The sequence below is a fragment of the Panthera pardus genome, unplaced genomic scaffold (assembly GCF_024362965.1).
Source record: "Panthera pardus isolate Hobbes unplaced genomic scaffold, ASM2436296v1 HiC_scaffold_7, whole genome shotgun sequence".
Taxonomy (NCBI): Eukaryota; Metazoa; Chordata; class Mammalia; order Carnivora; family Felidae; genus Panthera; species Panthera pardus.
Window position 1 is genome coordinate 81,944,176 of NW_026527002.1, and position 21,007 is coordinate 81,965,182.

General features: G+C 68.0%; 1 protein-coding gene across 31 annotated transcripts in view; it reads right to left on the bottom strand.

The window, feature by feature from the left end:
• The window catches only part of PLEC (plectin), a 56,002-nt gene that overhangs the window by 18,534 nt on the left and 16,461 nt on the right, over positions 1-21,007 (bottom strand). For 3 of the 31 annotated variants that reach the window (XM_053896237.1, XM_053896256.1, XM_053896230.1), the window contains 13 exons: positions 5,280-5,356; positions 4,792-4,881; positions 4,443-4,478; positions 3,882-3,959; positions 3,703-3,795; positions 2,650-2,816; positions 1,872-1,987; positions 1,685-1,791; positions 1,482-1,601; positions 1,309-1,404; positions 1,023-1,150; positions 675-768; positions 56-210 (listed from right to left, as the gene is read on the bottom strand). In XM_053896237.1, coding sequence (XP_053752212.1) covers positions 56-210; positions 675-768; positions 1,023-1,150; positions 1,309-1,404; positions 1,482-1,601; positions 1,685-1,791; positions 1,872-1,987; positions 2,650-2,816; positions 3,703-3,795; positions 3,882-3,959; positions 4,443-4,478; positions 4,792-4,881; positions 5,280-5,356 — 1,357 coding nt within the window. Of the gene's footprint in view, positions 1-55; positions 211-674; positions 769-1,022; positions 1,151-1,308; positions 1,405-1,481; positions 1,602-1,684; positions 1,792-1,871; positions 1,988-2,649; positions 2,817-3,702; positions 3,796-3,881; positions 3,960-4,442; positions 4,479-4,791; positions 4,882-5,279; positions 5,357-6,060; positions 6,313-6,636; positions 6,910-8,804; positions 9,027-10,458; positions 10,695-11,346; positions 11,478-12,940; positions 12,999-16,179; positions 16,896-19,793; positions 19,900-21,007 lie in introns of those variants that run through there. The other 28 variants (XM_053896245.1, XM_053896255.1, XM_053896235.1 and 25 more) reach the window with 22 other exon arrangements.

Below are 21,007 nucleotides of genomic sequence, written 5' to 3' on the forward strand. Positions count from 1 at the left end.
GGCTGCGCCGAGACCCACCCCCCACCCCCCCCCCCCAGCACGGGGCACGGCCCACCTGCGGTACATCTGCTCCCCCTGCGGGTGACGCCCGTCCTTGAGGGTCTGCACGTCGTTGAACAGCAGCCGGATCATGCCGTCGGCCTTGTCCAGGTCTCGTTCCACCTCGGCGGCCCGCTGCGGGGCCTTGTTTGCGGCCAGCAGGCGGACATCCTGCAGGCGGCACCCACAGCTGCCTCCGGGGCCCTGACCCATCCTTTCCCCTCCACCACCCAGCCCTGCATTTGCCGCTAACAGGCCCCTCTGGCCGGATTGCCAGCCCCTGGCTCCGCCGGGTCCGAGGGGCTGGACCTCCTCCTCCCGTGCCCCAGCCCCTCTCCCTCCACAAACTCCCGCCCGAGCTCACAGCCCTGCCCCTGCTGGGCCCTGTGGGTCTGGAGCCCTCTCCACCACCTCCTCCCACCGGCACGCCTCTCAGGCCCGGAACAGAGGACGGTGGCCTCTTCTACATCAGCTCTGCCCAAAGCGAGCCGTCAGAGTTGGCGGCACAGCAGGAGAGGAGCTGGGGCCTGCTCTCCGCCCACTGGCCACAGGGCGTGGCAGGCTCCGGGCCACCAGCCTCCCTCCAGCCTCCCCGCCCCCTGCCCCCCCCCCCCACTGCCGGCCCCTCCCCTCACCGACTGAAGCAGGATGTCGGCCTGCTTCAGCTGCTCCTCGCACAGCACGGCCTCCATCTGCAGTTTGCTCACGATGCGCTGAAGACACTCCAGCCTGCGGCCCACAGCACCCACGGGAGCCGGCGTGAGTGCGGTCCTCCCGCCGGGCTCCGGGCCGCAGACCGCGCCCCTCCCGCCGCGGGCCTCCCTGCCGGCCCTGCTGCGGCTCACAGCGGAGCCGGCCCCAGTGTGGGATTCCCAGCCTGGGGGGGGTTGGTTTCCTCCTCAGGCAGTGACTCACCCTCGGGTGGCTTCCCGCCCCGCCACAGGGCCCCACCCGCCCGCCGCCTCCCCCACCCCCGCACCCACCTCTCATACTCTGCCCGGAGCTGCTTCTCTCGCTCCAGGATGGCCACGTGCAGCTTGCCCCATTCCTTCTCCACATCCAGCGGGTGGTACCCAGGGGGCACCTTAAGCTGGCCGGCTTGCACCGCACCCTGTGGGCAGGGGCCAAGCTCAGAGGGACGCCCGGCGCCCCCCGGCCTGCCCCACCTGGCACAGCCCGGTGCCAGAAGCCCAGCAATGAGGCCGTGCCCCGGGGTCCGGGCCCGTGGACGGCACCCCCCCCACACCGCCCTCCAGGACCCCCACTCACCTCCAGGAACTGGTAGATGCCCTTGGACCGGTTCTTGTCGGCCTCCTTGGCCGGAAGCTCCGTCTCCTTAAACTTCAAGAACTGGCACCACAAAATCTGTGGGGAACAGGGTGTCAGCGGCTGAGCCGGGGCCCCGCAGGGGGCGCGGGAGCCGGTGCGGAGGACGGGCCCACCTCGATCTCCTCAAAGCTGGAAGGGAACCTGCGCTCCTCGAAGGCAGCGGTGTGGTGTCGAACCCACTGCAGCAGCAGCAGCACGAGCTCCTGGTACTCCTGCCAGCGCAGCTGCAGCTCCTGGAGACGAGGGGGAGGCCGTGAGGGGTCGCCCCCCCGCCCCCCCCCGCCCCGCCCCTCCCCACCCCTCCCCTCCCACTCACGTTGGCCTTCACCCCGTCCTGCACATCGGGCACCCGGGGCATGGCATCGTACAGGGAAGACACGTAAGTGATGATGGACTTCTCGTCGGGCTGAGGGACGTCCACGTCTGTGGGAGAAGGGCAGGCGTCAGAGGGAGCGCGGCGAACGGGCACGCAGGGCGGAGGGAGAAGGGGCGGTGGCACGCACCCTCAGGGTCCAGGAGACGGGTCACTCCCAAGTCCCGCTCCGCCACGGAGAAGGCCTGGTCCAGATTCTCAAGATTGGTCTGACGATACACCTTGTTCATGTCGATGAGCATGGGCCTGGGGACACAGGGGCAGGTGTGACAGTGAGGGCCGTAGGGCGGGGCAGCACACAGACAGGGATGCGGAGAACCAGCTTCCCCCGCCACGTCCCTGCAAGCACACAACCCCAACCCCACACTCCCCCGCCCCGCTAGTGCCCCATACCGTCCACCCGTGTGGCCCTGCGTGCAGAAACTGTGCACTTCAGGCCTCGGCCCCTGGAGCTCAAGGGGCCTCCGGTGGGCATAGCTGCAGGGTGGAATACCGAGTGAGGGTAAAGGTCAGCCTAGATTTCCTGCAGCTGCCCTGCCCGCCAGGCCCCAGGTCCTACGGGGGGGGCAGGGGTCCACCGAGAACCGTTCCCACCGCGGTCTGGCTACCCTGGCCCCTTCTGGGGCATCCATGTGGGGCTGACACTGGGCCCCTGACCTCGAGGCAGTCAGCAGAGCCTCTGGAAAGGCCCTGGGCGGAGGAGGAAGGGGTGTGGGTGGGGCCGAGTCTGCCTGCACCCTTCCAGAGGGGTGGACTGGCACTGGGACTCAGCCGCCCGAGGCTGCGGGTTCCTGTCGGTGGCAGGCACCCCTCCCGCCACCACCCCTGCCCCAACTTGTTTGAAGTTGCCCAGCTGAGGTGCTCCAGGGAGCTCCAGCCAACAGCCCCTGTGGCCCCAGGCCACCTACTTGTGCCGATGAATGATGGCATTGAAGAGGCGGCCGTCACGCCAGCTGGAAGTGAAGTTGTCACAGTGCAGGCCCTGGTAGCCCTCCACCATGCGCTGCGACCACAGCAGCAGCTTCTCTTTGGCCGTCATGTCCTCCGACTGCCCGCTCACCTGGATGTCCGAGATCTGCCCCACACAGCGGGCAGGAGGCAGGACCTCAGCCACACAGCCCGCCTGGCACCCCTGACCTCTCGTCCGAGCACACGGGAACCGCCGGGCCAGCTGAGGCACAGCGAAGCCTCCGGGGGTCCCTCCCACGTCAGGGGAGCCACTGGGACCCCCATACCTCAGTGCCACAGGCCTAGGCCACTGCAGCCAGCGGCTGCCACAGAAGTGAGAGCACCCAGGCCCCACTGCCATCACATGGCGGGTACCTTGGGCACCCCCCTGGGTTGATGGAGGCTGGGCCCAAGGAGAGCTGCTGCCCAGGAGCCCCGGGCCTAGAAAAGGCTGTCACCGCCAGGGTGGGGGCTGGATCAGCCCCCTCTCCTGCTGCAGGCTCAGGGGAGGGTCCTGGGTCTTGGGGGGTATGGCTGGCCTCCAGGCCCACACTTAATCCAGCCCTTCCAGCCCTCCCAGCCCGGGTCTGTCAGCCTGTCTGTCTGTACACCCGCCTGCCTGTCCCCACTGTCTGTCTGTCTGTCTGTCGGCCTGCCAATCTATGTGACTCAGCTGCTGTGCCAGCCAGCCTGCTCGGCTCTCAGATTTGCGGCTTCCTGTGCGGCCGGGGCAGGCAGGGGTGAGTCAGCCAGCGCAGCGGATGCTTCTCCAAAACCCTCCCCGGGGCAGGGGCTGCATGCACAGAACGCATTCCTCTGCAGGGAGGCTCTGCGGGCCCTGCCCAGCTGGGGCCAGAGGGCACAGTACAGGCAGGCCTCGCAGAGAGGCCTGGCCCTCAGGCCATGGCGCAAGGACTGGGCCGGCGCGGTGCAAGTCTGGGAGGCTCCGGCAGGGGGGGGGGGCCAGGACACCAAGGGCCCAGGCCCCCAGGCCACAGCCCCAGAGACTCCACCTGGAAGTGCAGGATGATGGTCCAGATCAGGCCGAGGGTCAGCTTGGGGTTGCCATCGGCGATGTCATCGTTCCTGATGTTCACCAACTTCACCTGCGAGCAAGCTGCCCTCAGTCACACCTAACTACAGGCCGCCGGGGAAGGGGGACGGCAGCCAGTGGCCGGGTGGGCAGCCTCACCTGGCGGTGTCGGAGGTAGTCCAGGGCGATCTGAACGTTCTGCAGCTTGTGGAAACGCATCCTCCCCTTCTCCCGGGGCTGTGGGAAGAGGCGTGGCCGGTCAGCGCCCACAGAGCCCGCCACGGCCCCCATCTGCCCACGGCACCCCCAGGCGTCCGTGGTAACTGCACCGAGGTCTTCCCCCGTGGGGCAGCAGCCCTTCCCACGTCCCCGTGCACCCTCCCCAGCTGGAAAAGGGAGGCCAGGCCCAGGCTGTGGGAAGGAAGGAAGGGGTGGGAGGAGACAATAGCCAGGAAGCCGAGGGTGGAGGGCAGTGGCACACGGGGAGGCGTCCTCCCGGCCCCGGCCGGCCGGGGGTGGCAGCCCGCCCCCCACCGTGGGCCCCAGGCCCGGCCCCGGGCAATGCAGCAGGCAGGACACGAGGCAGCTGGATGCACAGCCATCTGCCCCGCCAAGCGCCAGGCACAGGTCAGGCCAGACGGGCCACCAGCCCCAGGTGAGCTGGGCTCCCAGCCTTGGGGAGCCCATGCGCTGCCTTAGCCAGCAGGCACGACCACTCACCAGGCGCGAGCTCCTGATTACGTCCCGCTCTCTTGGCTGCCCGGCCAGAGCAGGGCATAGGGTAAAGGGCAGAGGCCAAGGTTCACAGTCCAAGCAGCAGAGAAACCGAAGCAGAGCAGAGCGTGAGGTTATGGGTCGGGGCTCCGACACGGAGACCAGCGGGGCCGTGAACCCGCGGCACAGGGATCGGGGCCTCTCCCAGGCTGGGAGACACAGCAAGGGCCGCGGCCGGGCTGGACACGGACGGGGTACGTGGGAAAGGCCCCAAGGAAGGAAGGAAGGCAGGCAGGGGTATCTGGGTGAAAGGCAGGCAGGGCTCCAGAAGGGGCAGGTGGGCGGGCGCACGCACCAGGCTGTCCCCCGAGAGGACCTCCAGCAGGGAGATGAGGTTGTGGCCATCACGGAGGTCTTCGTACAGGTCACTGATGTGTCTCTGGGCCTGTGGGGACAGAGGAACCGGGCTGGCTGCACCTTCCCCACAGCCACCAGCAAGGCCCCAGCAGGGAAGACAGGCAATGACCCGCCCCCCCACATGCCCCGCCCCCACAGAGGCACCTACCTCTGCCCTCCAGTGCTACAGGGAGAGCAGGAGAGCCCGGAGAAGAAGGAGGAAGAGGAGAGGGAGAGAGACAGGAGGCAGGAGCAGCGCGGGGGAGGGCAGGGAGAGGACAGAAAATAACAGGTTTCAGAGATGAAAAGATGAGCGCCCAGGCCGACAGTGGGGGCAGCCCTTGTTCTGGCAGGAGGGCCAGGGGCACCCTCCGTCACCCCCACCCTCCATGTCCCCTGCCCCACGGCCACGTGTGCGCGCGCGCACACACACGCACACGTGTGCACGCACACGCCACCGACCTTGATGAGGTGCTTGTTGACCCACTTGGTGAAGGTTTTCTTCTGCACCCGGTCCCGTTCATCTGCAAGAGACAAGACCAGGTCCCCTGAGGCCTGGGAGAAGCCCCAGGAGCCCCCGGGAGGGGACCACCATGCAGACACAGTGGGTGGCACCCCAAGAGGACCTCGGGATCATACGCGGAGACCCAACCCCCCCCCCCCACGTGGACTGGCAGACACTCAGGTGCCCAGGCCCCCCGCCCACCCTGCGCACGCAGTGGGGGCCTGGGGGTGCTAGGCACACGGAGAGCCTGCCGCTGCTCAATCCCCCTATTGTCTCCCTCTGGGGATGGGAGGGTCCAGAGCTGGCAGCCACACCCAAAGCCCACAGAGTAAGTCTGGCCGGCCCCACCCCCACATGCTGCCTCTGCAGACCTGAGCAGAAACTTCTCCCTGCCGGGACCCAGGACCGGTCAGGGGCGTGGTGAGGGGGAAGCCGTACCTTCCCAACAGGGCAGCGGACTTCACCAGGCCACAGAGAGCCCCCACCCACCACGGCCCTATACTCCAGACCCAGAGGCCACTGCCCGCCCTGCCAGCACGGGCCGGCCCGCTCCCCGCACGGGTGGCTACCTGCCCCCCTCCCGGCCCTGCACCTGCGCCAGGACTCGAGGCACACCCACAGCCCAGCCCAGCTCACACTCTGCCCCTCCGTCACCCCAACCCGGTGCCAGGCTTCCCGCAGCAGGAAGTGGGCCCTTCCTGCCCAGTGGGGAGCGCCCACTACCTTTCTTGCCCTCTGAGGCCCTGAGCACGGCCAGGTAGAGGTTGTCCTCCGAGCTGGTTCTCTTGTGCCCCAGGCTCTCGGGCTCAGGCACACGGAGCCGGTGCTGAGACATGGTGGCGCCCGCCCCTTCGGCGCTCGGTCCCGAGGCCCCAGGTGCTGAGCTCCGGCTCTCGTGGCACACGGGCGGCCCTAGGCTGGCGCCCCACCGGACTCACAGGCTAGCGCAGCGCCAAGCAGAGTCGGTGTGGCCACTCCCTGCCCGCTGTGCTCCCTCTCGGGGCTGGCCCCGCCCCGGGAGCCCCACCCCGCCCTGCCCACCCCCCCGGAGGAGGGAAGGAGGAAGGTGGCCCCTCCCCCCCAGCCACACCCGTGGCCCCACAGACACAGGAAACCCAGGGGTTTCCTCACCCACCCGGCCAGCCACAGTCCCCGGGGGGCGCCCAGGGGTTCGAGGGGCACCTCCTGGTGCCAGGACCACACACCATGCCCTGGACCACCCCACCACAGGGAGCGGTGCCCCACAGCCCACACCTCCCTTCTGAGCTTAAATCCAGGACCACCCCTCGGCCTGCCCACCTTGCCGGCTAGGACCCCAAACTGAGACACGGCGGGCTGCGGGGCCAGCTGCCCATCCTTTTCTCGAGGCCCGTAAGTCATCCCTCCTCATAGACCTACGCACCCTGGGCCTGTGGCCCCTGCCCCCTGCTAGGCTCCACTACAGTCCCGTGCGGGCCTGGCCCTTTCCGAGCTGCCCACCAGGCACATCCCGGAGCGGTGCCCCCGTTGGGAGGCAGAGCGCACGGCGGGGCAGGAGCGGGCACATAGCTGAGCGTTGACTCATCAGGCAGGACCGCCCAGCCCCAATCTGCAGGAACTCTGCCCCAAGTTGGGGGGAGGAGGGTATGTAGGGGGCTGTGGGGAGCATGAGGGAGGGGGGCCGCCAGTGAGTCAGGGCTGGGGAGGGGGCCCCAAGTGCGGTGACTCACGGGAAAGGAAGCCACACCTGGGGGCTGTTTGCAGTCGGGCGGGGTTCACAGATAGCAGCTATTGAGGATCGTAAAGGTGGGAGGCAGAGCAAAGGGTGCAGGGTGCTGCCTGGCTCCCTCCGCTCTCGGACAGACCCGCCTATGGCCGGCACCGGGGCTGCCCTGGGGCCGCCGAACCAGCCACAAGAATTTTCCAGTCGGAGCATCCGGCTTGATGTGATCCAGCTGTGAGCCGCTGCCCCCCTACCCTGAGCCTCCCAGCCAGTGTTCCGGGAAAAGCTCACCCCACCCCCGACCGTGCTGCCCCGCTGTGGCCACCGGAGGGCGCCCAAACACCAAGGGGGCAAGGGGTACTCAATCGCAAGGAGCTGGTTACAACCCTGCCCCTCCACATCTGTGACACAGCCAGACCCCCAGGGCTCTGTCCCATCGCAGGTCTGGAGAGAGTCCCTCAGGCTTGGAGCCCGGACTTGGAACCTGGCTTGAGGTCCGGCACTATGCACCCCACACCCCCAACCGGGCAGGGCCTGGGGAGGTAAGGCCACCTGGGGAGGCTTGGCTCAGCCTGGCTCGGCAGCCCCCACGACCCCACCACACACCAGCTCTTGACCCTCCAAAATCCCAAATCTGACCCCCCACACACCCTCCCGGCCCCTCCCCAGGTTTAGAGCCTGGAGAAAGGCCTCTTCAGAGGACCCCCCAGCCCTAGCAGGGAACCCGAGTTCAGGCCCCTCCTGAACACCTGCAATATGCAATCTCTGGGCTGGTAACAGGGGAGCGGGGTCCCTACTGGCAAGGGTGCGGGTGTCACTGTGGTGAGGGGCGGAGACACCTCCGGTCCCCGGTATGGGTCAGGAGATGGGAGCAGGGAATTCTAGGACAAGCAGGAACCAGGAGTCAGGGCCTAAAGTCCGAGACTTGTGTGAGCCCCCAGCCCAAGTCCTTTCTCCAGTTTTCTACCACTCGGGGTCTGCAAGGATGCTGGGAGTGGGGGCAGCTCCCACACCGGTTCTGCAGGAAGCTCTCCCGGTTCCGCTGCCTTCCTCTAGACTCTTCCTCTCCCACCACCTCCAAAGCCCTTTTCTCCCGCCCCCCCCCCCCCCACCCCGCCAGCCCCTTGACCCTGGCTGTGGTGAGAGGCTCCCTCCCCTGTCCTTTACATTCAGACCTTCAAACCAGTAGGCACTCCCTTCCAGCGGGGCCACAGCGGCCTCCGACACTGCAGAGGACCTCAGTCTGCACTCCCCAGGAAAACACCCCCCCACCGCGGCACTGGTGCTCCCGTACAACCGCTTGACCCTAGTACTGTCGCGGGCCACAGATTTTCTGGCACCAGCCAGGGTCCCCTAGAGCTGCCCATGACCCTCTGCGAGATATCGTCGCCCCCTTTTACAGATGTGGAGACTGAGGCTGGAGGTCCCACAGCTCGTGAAGACGCTCCTGGGTTGGAAAACCTACAGGCCGAAGAGAGCCCCGCCCTCCCTCCCTCCTCCGGCGTCCGGACAGTCTACGGCCTGGAGCCCGAGGCAAAAAGAAATCCGGGCCGGAGCCCAAGCCGGCCCCGCCCACCTTCCCATCCCCCTTCTCCAGAGGAGGAACAAATCGGGCCAAGGGGACCTCGCCGCCTTCCTTCCCAGGTGTTTCCGGAGCAGAGCGTGGGGGCGGGGCTGCACCTGGGCTGGGCTCCGCCCCTTCCCGGTCCGGGAGACGGTGCCCCCCCCCCCCCCCGCACCTCCCACCCCTGGCAGCCTCACCCACCTACGCAGCACAGCTGCCCATAAAGGTAGCCCCTGCGGGCCTGCTCGCAGCCCCCGTCCAGCCAGCACGGCCGTTCCAGCACCACCTCCTTCCGCAGGGCGAAGGCGCCGCCCGCCCGCCCGGTGCCGGCCGCAGCCATGAGCGCGGGCGCCCTGGGGTCGCCCACAGCGAAGCGAGGAGGACGGCGCGCAGCCTCTGCTCCACAGCCCACGCCTCGAGGAGGCCGGCAGCGGGCGCACCGCCCAGACCCGAAGAACCTGCCCCTAGCGGGGCGCCCCGCCCAGCGCGCCGGGAAGCCGCGCCCCCACTTGGAAGGAGAGGACCCCGCTAGGCCTGGGGGGCCGAGGGCAGAGGGAGGCTGCCCGATAGAACAAAGGGGCATGGGAACTCGAGGGCCGCCCAGGTTCCCGCGGAGGGGAGCCTCGGGGGACGCCCAGGCGCCGGGAAACTCCCCTAGGCTGACGCCCACGGGACTACGTTCCCGGAGGCGGGCGGTTGGGGACCGCGCAGGGAGCAGCGTCTGAGAACAGCCGCGAGCAGAACAGAGGCAGCAAAGCCCCGAGGGAGCACTGCAGGGCAGGATCCAGGGTGGCAACGGCAGAGAAGCCCCTTCCCCACATGGGGGCAGGGAACAAAGTGGGCCGAGGGAGGGAGGAAAGGTCACTTCTAGGGAGGAGAAGCCCTGACCCGGCGCATTTTACTGGACGCCCCTGCAGCTGAGTCACCAGCCGCTCCCCAGTCCCCAAAGCCACGCCTAGAAGCCCCATCCTGACTCAGGCCTCCGGTCTAGCGGCTCTGGCACCCAGGCTGAGACTGGGCAGACCCTCCAGGGGCAGCTCTGGACGCCCTCACCGCAGGCCGAACCCCGCACCCTGCCCACCCGGGCACAGACCAGAACACAACTCCAAACCCCGGTTAGGACAGCCCCTCAGGCCCGAAGCCCAAGCCCCAGGGCCCCGCCCACCCGGCTCCATTCACTGGAGGCGGGCCCCACCCCATCCTGTGCCGGGCAGTCCTGGCTGCTGCTGCTGCTGCTGCTGCGGGCTGTAGCCCAGGGCGGGTGACTTTGAGCAGGGGGAGGGCAGAGCGCAGCCTGGCTGCCTGCCCCTTGGCAGTCCTGGACCCTGACCGAGGGCGCTCAGACACCTGCCTCACCTCGGAGGCTCTGCGCAGGCCCAGCCCCACCTCAGTGCCGGGCAGGAGCCTCTCCCAGGCCCTTGCCCTAGGACACTAGCCCTGCACCTGCCCTACACCTGCCAGCTGTGCAGAGGCCTCCCTGGCAGTGGGGGCGCTCCTCTCCTGCTCACGGCCCCAGTCTGGAGCCTCCCCAAACTCCTCCTCTCCCACCAGGACAGGGCTCCAGACTGACAGAGCCTCTGAATCCTGGCCCCACCCCAGGAAAGCAGGCAGGGTCTTCAAAGCAGCAGAAGAGATGGAGGGGAGGGGTGCGGGATGCGGCGGGGGGACTCCGCTCTCCCACCGTGTGCAGTGCTGGGGCGTAGCTCAGGGACAGGAAGGGGAGGGCACAGGGAAATGCAGGGGTTGGAGGGAGGCGGCCCCTCACCCTGCCCCGCCTCCAGCCCCCAGGGCAGGGGCGGTGGCCGGAGCCCGCTGCCCAGGCGCGGCCCAGACGGTAGCTGCCACAGGCGCTTACCTTGCACTTCCTGCCCCCGCCAACGCCCCCTGCGCCAGTGCCACACGGCGGCGAGGGTAACGACGTGGCCCACGACCACCAGTGACGGGAACAGGCTGCCCGAGGGCTCCATGGCTCTGGGGCTGCACGGCTGTGGGCAGAGCGGGCGGAGCCTCCCTTCCCTGCCTGGAAGACGGTGGAGGGGGGGGCGCCCGGGGCCTGTGACCGCCCTGCCTGCAAGACCGCCCTACTGTACCGTCTGCCTGGCGCCCCAGAGACGAGTGCCGTCCACAGCACCAACTGTGCTCCCGCCCGCCTCCTCTGCCTCCTCCCTCCCGGCCCCTCGGAGGTCCCCACCCACCTCCCACAGCGCCCGGCTCAGCTGTCCCTACGCACAGCTATCACGCACAGCTATCACGCTCAAGGTTAGCTGGAGCCTTAACCCCTGCTTACCCACAGCCACACCCGCCCGGAGGAGGGGCCTGTAGTGACGCAGAGCGCCCCCCCCCCAGCAAGCCCAGCCAGCCTCTGCACACCCCCCCCAATTCCTCCCCAGGAGAGTGACTGCAGTGTCCGAGCACCCCACTCTGCCTTCAAGGGTGCCCTCTGGTGACAGCTGCCAGGAGCCCAGCAGGGGGACAGGCGCCCATCAGGGGGAGGCATGCCAGCACCCCAGGCCCCGCTGGCCCCCCAGGCTTGCAGCTGACCCAACCACCCTCAATGACAAACACCCCCACAGAGCCCCAACGCCCCCAGGTGGGCCCGCGAACAGGGTCTAAGGGAGGACCAGGGTGATGGCCTGGGAGGGCAGGTCGTGTGCGGGGGGGGGAGTAAGGTCGGAGCCTCCCGCCAGTGCCCCCAGGGACTCCTGCTGGGCTCTCACAAAGCTTTCAAAGGCTGCCCACCTACCCGGCACGATCTTCATTAGGGACAGCGGCGGGAGCCCACGGGGCAGACGGGCAGTGGGAGCAGGCTGTGGAGAGGGTCACAGACCCCTCTGAGGCGGCCGCGAGCCCCGCGGTGGCGGTGGGAGGAGGGCACGGCTGGCCGAGCCGCTGTCAGCAGCACTGCCTGTGTCCATGGGGGGAGGGGAGGGGAGGGGTGGGCAGGGGGCCGGAGGGGGGGTGGGGGGATATAAATATCTGAGGAGAGCAAGCGAGGCCGTCATTCGTCCAGACTTAGAACATGACGTGCGACGCTAGGGCACTGGGGCCCAGGCCTTCACCCGAGTCCAGTCTGGCCGGCGGCACCACCCCACACTCACCCCCCAGGCTCCTGCCCGTGATTCTAATAATAAGAAGCCACCTGGCGTCAGGCTGTGCCTCAGAACAAGGCCTAGCACGGGCATTCAAAGCCTGAGGGGCTCATGTCGCCTGGGAGGAGACGCAGTCCCTGCCCTGCCCAACCCCGCCAGCCTTTCGGGGTGCCGGAAGTAGCGGGGTGCACTCGGGGAAGGCAGGGAGACACCGATCCCTTTCTCCCAGAGGGCCCCACCACACAACTCACTCCACACAACACCAGGTCCGGGAGAGACAGGACGGCCTCCCCAAGGTCACACCCCCGGCCAGACACCCAGGTGGCCCCAAACTAGGCTGGGCCACAAGAAGCTGGCCAGCCCCCTCCCCTCCCCAGGCTGCCCCTAATGCTGCCCTGGCCTTACCCCAGAACCCTCGGCAGCCTCCCGTGTGCAGAAGCCTGGGGCCGGAGGTCCCTGTCAGCAGGCATGCCCGAGCCACATCCTGGACTGACCGGGACCTCAGCGTCGGGGGAGGGGGGGGAACAGGACATGGGGGTCACCCTCCTACCATTCCCCTCCCAGGTGCCCTTGGGCCCTGGCAGACGAAGGGTTAAGGGTCGGATGGAAGGGTTTGCATCCTATTTTGTAGCATTTCCTGTGTGTCAGGCACCATTCGATTTCAATTCTCAGAGAACCCCACAATGGAAGTCTCATGCCGTTACCGCATCGTACAAACGAGGAAACTGAGGCACAGAAAAGTGAAGAGCTTGCCCTCGGTCACACAAGGCTGTGCTTTGAGCCCAGGCAGTGTCTGCCACGTGTGGTCCCTCTGCAGCAAAGGGCAGCGAACCACCCTCGGCCTCCGACCGCTGGGGTACAGGCACCGTGGTCCATCTGGGGAGGACCAGGAGCTCTGAGGAATGGGCGCTGGGCCCCCAAGCCTCCTGGAGACCGAACCTGCATTTCAGAAGCTCAGCAGGCAGCTGAGGGAAGCCTCAGAGGAGCCCTGGGGGGGGGGGGGGACCCACAGACGTTGGGAGGACGGGCCCCTGACGGCTGGAGTGGGCGGCCTCCTGCACCAGACACGCTCCCAGGCAGCTCTGAGAGGGAGGCTGGCTCATCCCTGCGCCTCCTAGCTCCGATGTCCCAGGCAAGGCCAGCAGCCTCGAGCCCCCAGGGCCCCAGCCACAGGCTGCCTGGGAGATCCCCGTCCAGCCCTGCTGGAGCCCCCGTGCCCACGGCCCCCCGACCCGGGCCCTGCTCTACCTTGGCCGAGCTGAATCAGCTCCTCCATGCTGTACCTGTCCATGGCGGCCGAGCTCGGGCCAAGCCGCGGAGGCAGCAGAGAGGAAAGGCAGGGGTGGCAGGAAGGAGGGAAGGGTGGGAGGCGGAGGGAGGGCTCACTCCGGCCCCGGCCTCCCCACCCAGCTCTGGGAGCGGTGACTCCTCCTCACAGCCACCCCTTAGTCAGTGACTGGAGCAGAGCTGAAACCAGCAAGGCCCAAGCCCAGTGGACCAACGGGTCCAACCAGCCCAGGTGGGACAGTGGACGGGCCTGCCCGAAATCCCGGAGCCTCAGTGCAGCCGACAGGGCCCGCCAGTCTTGCCCGCTAATGCCCGCCTGGGCATCCCCCTCCTCCACAGGCCCACTGGCCCTGCACTTCCCCACCCTCCTCAACACCCTCATTCTCCCAGGCCCCAAGGCTAGCCCCATCCTCCTCCGCAGGCCCCGCAAGCAGCTCAGTCCCAGCCCCCCTGGTCTCCAGCCTAGGCAAATGCCACACGTGTGTCCCTGACTCTCCATTCCCACGAGCTGAGCAAGACCCAGGGAAAAGCCCATCTAATCCTGCCATAACTCTGCTTTCAAAACCCACTGGAGTTTTACAGATGCCGCAGCAAACGTGCACAGACAGGGACCCAAAGCCGGCGGCTGCTGCAAAAACCTGTCCCACCACGTGGCGCCATGAAGAGAGCAAGTCAGTGGTGTGTAGAGTGCGGTCTCCCTCTGGGACAGGAGTGCCACGGGGGAAAGCCAGGGTGCGCTGGGGGTGGGCAGAAGCAGTGCCGTCAAAGGCCGCTCGCTTCCACTGTCGGAAACGGCTCCAGAGCTGCGCTGAGCTGCTCGTGTGGAATCCTGAGCTGGGCCAAGCGTTACTATTTGAAATGTCAATGAAATTCGGATACCAAAGCCCACGGCCCCCACTCTCCACCACACGAGGGAAGCTCAAACTCCTGCTCCCACCCCGCCCACCCTCCTGCGGGGACCACCTTCCTACGGGACTGCTCTTGCTTGGAGTAGGAGCTCCCCGGCAGTCAGGCGCAGCTCAGGACACCTCCTCAGGGGGATCTTCCCTGATTGCTCCTAGAGCTACCTCCCCCTGGCTCATTCCTCATCCAGTCCATCCCCAGATGCTGGGGGCTTGGTTTGAGTCTGGCCGACATGTGGCCGAACGAGCAGTGGATGCCTTCCCACGAGGATGAGCAGACCACCAGGGCTCCCAGGTGGGGACAGAGGTGCAGCAGGGCACGTGTGACTGCCCGCGGCGCCCACGGCTCCTTGGCCAAGTCTGGACAGGCAGAGGCGGCCCACTGGCCGAGGCCACTCTGGTGATCGGTGCAGTGGGCCCCACACACCCCTGCCTTCCCCTCCTACCAGCTGACTGGAGAGGACAGAGCCAGCAAGGAAGGGGTCCGCGTGCTCGTTATTGTAAACTCTGAAAAGCTGGCAATTCTAGGCGCAGCCTGAGCACGGAGCCATCACAACCCCACAGACGAGGAGGTACCCGCACCACGGCCGGCATGCAGCACGCCCGAGGTGCCCCCGGCCAAGGGCGGCCCTCAGGTCCGGTGCTCGGCCCTTGGGGAGCCCACACCCGCAGGCCTGACTCAGCCTGGAGCTGGAGTTCATTTCCTGTTGGAAACTCTGAGCTGCCGCCTGTGGCTGCGGCCGGGAGGCAACACTGAGTCACCTCCACCAGGGCTGGGGGTGCCATCCTCTCTGCCCGCTGCAGCCACACCCAGTCCCCCATCCTGGCCCCGCTACCATCTGCCCGCCCAGCCTGGCCACAGACAAGGAAGGAAGGGGAGAAAGGAAGGAGGAGCCTATACTCCACACACCCACGACCCAAGACAGGGAGAGCTCAGGGGCTCCGCGGCAGGGATGAAAGGACCCCTGGGCTGGGACTTGGCCACTGAAGGGCAGTCAGTGCTGACCACGCACCCCGCCGAGCACTCGTCTCCTTGTGGGGGATGCTGTGACCCCACCAACAAGAGTTTGGAGAGGCCACGCAACTTGTCCAAGGCCACGGGGAAAGCCCAGAGACCGTCCCTCTACCCCACCACCTCACTGATCCTCCCAGATGAGCTCCCAAGGCACAGCTCTAGCAGGACCAACCCACACCAGACCAGAACTGGGTCCCGCTCAGCACCTTGGACCTGCACCTCGATCCCTTGACCCCCATCCACCTGGCAAACTCTTGCCCACCCCGCTAGCCTCGGGCCAGGCCCCTTTCCCAGCCCCTTCCACACCAGGTTCCTCCCCAGGTGAGAAGACACAAAGAAGGAAACAGGAGCCAAGCCTGCCTTCTGCTGGGGCACCAGGGCCACCCCAAATCAGCACCAAGGCCAGTGAGCTCTGAAAGTACGTGTGTGACCCTCACGCTCCGTGGGACACCAGTCATCTGCCTACCTGGGTCCTGCCAACGCAGGTGCTTAGGGACGGAGGATGACACAGAGGAAGGACGCCGCAGGGTCACTTGGCGACCCCTGGGGCCCTAAGACCTGTTCCATCCTCTGTGACCCGGCTTCCACCGGAAAGGGTCTGGGCCCGGTGCCGCCACACCCTGGCCACTGGTTTGCCAGGCAGTGCGTCTGCCAGCTGTCTCCTCCTCTCCCCCAACCTAGAGCTGCCCCCTCGGCCCTCACCAACTCCAAGCCGGCCAGGCTCCCAGGAACAATACCGCATCACGAAACCATATGGGCCACAAAACCACAGGGGCAGCTGTCCCCCCCCCCCCAAAAAAAGACAGACTCAAGGCTCAGAAAGGTCAGCCAGTTCACCTGGGCTACGCTGCTGGAGAGCAGTGCCCCCCGCATTATTCCGGCTCCTCCCTGCAAGCTACGGCCTCCAGCAGAGAGGGCCTAGGGGCAGACAGGAGTGAGCGGGGCACAGGCACAGGGCAGTGCTGGGGAGAGAGGCTAGCTGGTGTGGGGCAGGGCTGTGCCAACAGCTGGTCCTGCCAGTCCAGGCTTTGCGAGCCCCACCCCTAGCCCGAAGGGGAGCCTGGGGCTGGGCTGGCAGTGGCCCACCCACCCCAAGGTCCTCAAGCCGGGAGGAGGAGCCACGTGGGTCCAGCACCAGGGCGCCCGGCACCCTCGGGCAGAGACAGCACCACCTGCTGGTGTGAGGGAAGCTCCCCCATGTGCACTGCCACCCCCAGCCCACCAGGGCTGCGCCCGGGCACCCCCTTCCCATCCCCCAGGGCTGGGGGCAGGACGCAGCTGACCTGTGGCTGGGGCAGGCTCCGGGCCAGGCCTCACCAGGTTCCCCGGGGCGGTGGCGGGCACCACCGGGGGCTCAGGTGCCCCCTCCTCAGGCTCCTTCCGACGGTAGACCCGCCGCTCCTCACGGGCAGGGTCCTCAGCGGGCAGCGGCCCCCACTTTGGCGGGCAGCCCAGGGGCCCCTGCACAGACTGCACATGGGGGGCGCGCCGCGCAGGCATCACCATGGCGACAGGGCGGCGCACGCGCTGCAGAGAGGCGGGCACGATCTCCGGCGGCAGGTGCAGGTACTGGCGCAGGTGGGCGATGCCCTCGTTGGTGAGGTACCAGTAAAAGTGGCGCCAGGCAAAGGTCTCCCGCACCAGGCCCCGGGCCCGCAGCGAGGCCATGGCGCACATGACCTGCAGATTGGTGACGCCGGGGACGTGAGGGTGCAGGCTGCGGGGCCTCCGATCCTTCTTGGCCACCATCACGCCTTCACGGAAGAGCACCTCGTAAATGGCCCGCAGCTGGTCCAGCGGCATGAGCATACCCGCCACCATGGCTGCCAGAGCCCCAGAGGCGAGGGTGACGGGCGGGGCACAGGGAGGAGGTCCACAAGGCACCTCGGGACCGGGCGAGACGGAGGCTGGCAGGCGGGCTGGGCTCGAGGGCACGGGCTCCGCGGCTTGTGGCTGTCGAGCCGGGCTCCCTGGCTCGCTGAGATTCCGGCCGGCACTGCCGCCTGCCCACCGCCTGCGCGAGCCTCCCGCCGGCCCGCCCTCCCTCCGGGACGCCGGGGCCGGCCCCCTCTGACTCAGCAGCATGGGCGGCCCCTCCCACCCACAGCCCCCGGGGCCCCTCGCAAAGTGGGGGGCCCCCTCACAGAGTGGGGGGCACCTTGCCATGGCAGCCCCCCCCCCCCCGCAGGCCCCCCCTTTCCAGGCCCCACAGCTCCGCGTCAGAAATTACGTCAGTTTCTAAACACTTCCTTCAAGGTTTCTTAGACTAGGGGGAGGGGGTACCACAGTAGCTCCGGACCTGGAATCTACAATGGTGGCAGAATAGGCTGGGGGGGGGGGGGGTCGGGAATAGCAGGGGAGGGGGGGCTCAGGCTGGGGACCCAATTCAGGGTTGTGGTCTCAGGTTTCTCGGACTCACGACGATCTGAAGGCAGGATCTGAAGGCGGGTACCGGGCTGTCTGGGCCTGGCGGGGCACTAGAGGTCTGAGGGGAGAGCTGGGGTCTTGGGGGGCAGAAATCTGGATGGAAAGCTGGGGTCTTGGGGAGCAGAGGTCGGAGGGGGGACCGCAGTGGCATGTGGACAGGCGGGCTTTGGACACCACTGGCCGCTGTCCATCACACAGGCAAAGGGACAGAGCCCCCACCTCCAAATGCCAGGCCCAAGACGGTAGCCGCCCTCTTTAACACTTCCCATGCCAGGCCAGATCAAAGGGGACCCCGAAACACTCTGAGCCGGGCACAGGAGAGGGGTGTCTGAGCAGCCCCAGGCCAGCTGTTGGAAGCCAGAAACTCTCAGCTGCCACAGGAAATCAAAGTCACCAAATCCCTGCCACCCCAGGCAGGCCTGGTGCCCCTACTGCCACACAGACGCCCCGCCCTGGGTGGCCTGAGTGCCCCTGCCCGTGGACCAGCGGGGAAGGAGTAGGGGGAGCAGCGCCACACCAGAAGCCGGTCAGGGGCCCAAGTCAAAGGGGGACCAACAGCAGGGTCCAGGAGCTGCCCGGTGGGGCCTTGGAGCCGGATCCGGCCACACCCATCAGTCACTTCCAGGCTCCCACAGCTGAGGACCCAGCCGTGGATGTCCTGTGCCTCCCCGCATTCTTCCACGCCGTGCTGCCCCGACCCGCACCCAGCCACGCTCTCCCCTTCCCCCAAGCCGACACACCCATTCCCACCAAGCGCAGCTAACCCGGGAACTGATTATAAATAGGGCCAACAGGGCGGGGGTGGGGGATCCCGAGGTGGGAGGCGCCCGTGGGCAGGCGGCCAACTGGCAACGGGTGGGGGCGGGTTTAAGGGGCGGTTGCCATGGCACCGCAGAGCCGGGTCCAAACAGCACCGCCCCCACCCCCCCCCACTCATGCACACATATACATTCACACATACATGCACACGCACACTCATTAGACACACACACGCGTGCGCCCGGTCTTGGCGGACGCGGCGGTGGAAACTGAAGACGCAGCCAACCGTCCGGTCCGCACGGCCCCGCCCGCCAGCTCACTGCGGCGCCCTCCCCCCTCCCCCCGCCATCCGCCAGTCCCCTGCAGCCAGCCGGGCAGGAAGCCGGCCAGCCCACACGGCGACGGGCTCCGGGAGGACGCACCGCTAGCGCGGCGATGGACACGTCCACGCCCCTTCAGCCCAGGGGCGCCTGCGGGCCCTCGCGGCCACCCGGGCTGGGGCTTCGAGAACCAGCGGCAGCTGTGGTTCGGGTCAGCAGTCCCCCAGCGCTCCCCCAGACCTGTGTGCGAAGAGCTCGTCCACTCTCCTGACCTGTCCCTCGGCCCTGCCCCCCAGACCTCCTGCTCTCCCCTGCCCACCCATAGCCCCTCACTCACCTCCTGCTCTCCCCCCATGCCTACCCCATGTCATCTTCCTGGTTTGATTTCCCGACCTCATCCCCCCAAATCCCCAAGCCGCTCCCCAAGCCAACCCATGCCCCCCCTCCCAAAATGATGCCAAGCCACCCCAAGGCCTCCCAAGCACTTGGACCTAAGGTCTCTCCTCCTACACGGGCCTGCACGAGGTGGCAGCCACGTGGGGCTCCGCAGAAAGGGGGCGGGGCATGGTAGGGAATCCCCCTCCCTCCCAGCAGCCCGGGCGCCCCCAGCGGCCGAGGGGAGCAGCAGGTAGGAGCCTGGAGCAAGATGTTCGCGGCAGCTTCCGCTCCCCCCCGCCCCCCCCGCTCGCCCCTCTCCGCGCCTGGGTGGGGGCGCCCCCCACAAAGTCCCAGGGCTGGAAGGATGCCCCCTTTCTGCCCCGCCCCCACCCTGCAGAACCGCAGCCGCAGCGGCTGATTCGGCGCCGGGAGGGCCAGCGCGGGTAGGCAGGGCGGCCTCCTCCCCTCGCACTCCGGGCCCTCCAGGTTTCCAGGGCAACCAGTCGGAGCCCTCCGGCAGCCCCCGGCCCCCCCACCCCGGAACAAAGAGCCGCAGTGTGGACTTGCCCGGGGCCAGCCCGCCTGGCGCCTCCCCGCAGTGATACCCACTGCCCTGGCCTGTCCCCTCGGACGCTGGGCTTGCAGGGCGGCAGCGGGGCGGGGGCTCCGCAGAGTCCGGGAGGAAAAGGGGCGGACCCGCAGCGAAAGCCAGAGCTCACCTCCGACCCGCCCCCGCCGCTGCAGCAGCCCGCCCCGCCCCCCGACGCTCGCTGCAGGGCCGCAGGGCCGCAGGGCTGCGGCAAGAGTAGCCCCCGGCCGACCCCCGGCGGACCCCGACCAGCTGGAGCCCTGGCGGTGCACGGGCCTGGGGGCTCCTGCGGCCCCAGCTCCCTATCCCCAAGGCTACTCCAGGGGCAGCAGACCTTGACCGCGGCCCTGCGCGGGGCTGCACGCAGCTGGAGGTCACTGCCTGGTCCTCGCCCCCTGGCTCGGGCCCCGGCCCCGGCCCGCACCTTTGAGGGAGCTGATCTCCTGCTGGATGGCTCTCGAGGGGTCCATGTCTCCGTCGGGACTGAGGGCGGCGCGGCTGCCGCCACGCAGAGTCCAGCCCCGCAACGCACTGCCCCGGCCAGAGCCGCAGCCTGGGGGAGGAGCCGAGAGGCCCGGGGCGGGGCTTGCCAGTCAGGGGCGGGGCTTGGGCTGATCGATGCGCTTGGCACGGCAGCCCTGGCGCAAGCCCCCGCGGCGCGCCGCCCCCACCCTCCAGCCCCCACCTCGTGCGGCCAGACCCCGCTAACTCCAGCCAGACTGCCGGGCCCTAGGTGCGCTCCGACGGCCCACCCCCCGGCCACCGCACAGCCCCTCACAGTGCCCTCCGGCTCGTTCGTGCACGGCCACTCACTCCTTGCAGGAGATACCCACAGGTCTGAGCCGCCCCGCGACCTCCTGGACCAGCACCCTGGTTGCGGCGGGTAGGCGGATCCCACCAGGGCAGGAGCCGGAGGCCTGCCGGCAGTGGTACCCCAGGACCCTAAATCAGCCCCTTCACCACCTTTCACGCCGCAGCGGCTCTGCCTCTGCCCACCCACCCCCCTCTCCCCGGGAGGCCAAGCCCTCACCCCCCCCCCCATTCTCCTCTGGGCCACCTCGCTCAGTCCTATGACTCAAGATGTTCTCTCCACTCTGACTGCTAGGGTTTCATGTCCAGCAGGACTCCACACTGCACCCCAGCCTCCAGCTCTCCACTCAGCAGATCCCAGTCAAGCTTGTCTTGGGATGCCCTCGTCCCCCCAGCTCCAGGTGCACCTCGATCCACCGTCCACAGTGCAGGCCACCCCCCTGGGGCTACTGTGCAAGCGCCCGTCCCTGCATGGCCAGCCCCACAGGTCCTGGGGCTCTACCTTCCAGCCTGTCCACCACTGCCACCATCAGTCCAGGCCCCAGCACATCTCCCGGCTCCCCCCACCCCTACTGTTGCTGTCGCTGCTGAGGGGGTCAGTCTCCTAAGCCACGGCAGAAGACTGTCACTGCCAGCCTCTGGGGCAGAATGCGGGCATTGGCACTGGCAGGGCGGGGCCAGGGTGGAGTCTATATCGTCGCACCTCACAAAGCCATAAAGCGGGAGCCGTGCCCACACCTAAGATGTCAGCCCCAGGTGCACCCTGCCTTCCCACGCTGGTCGTGTCCTGTTGCCACAAGATGTGGCCAGCCTGCCTCAGTCTCCTTC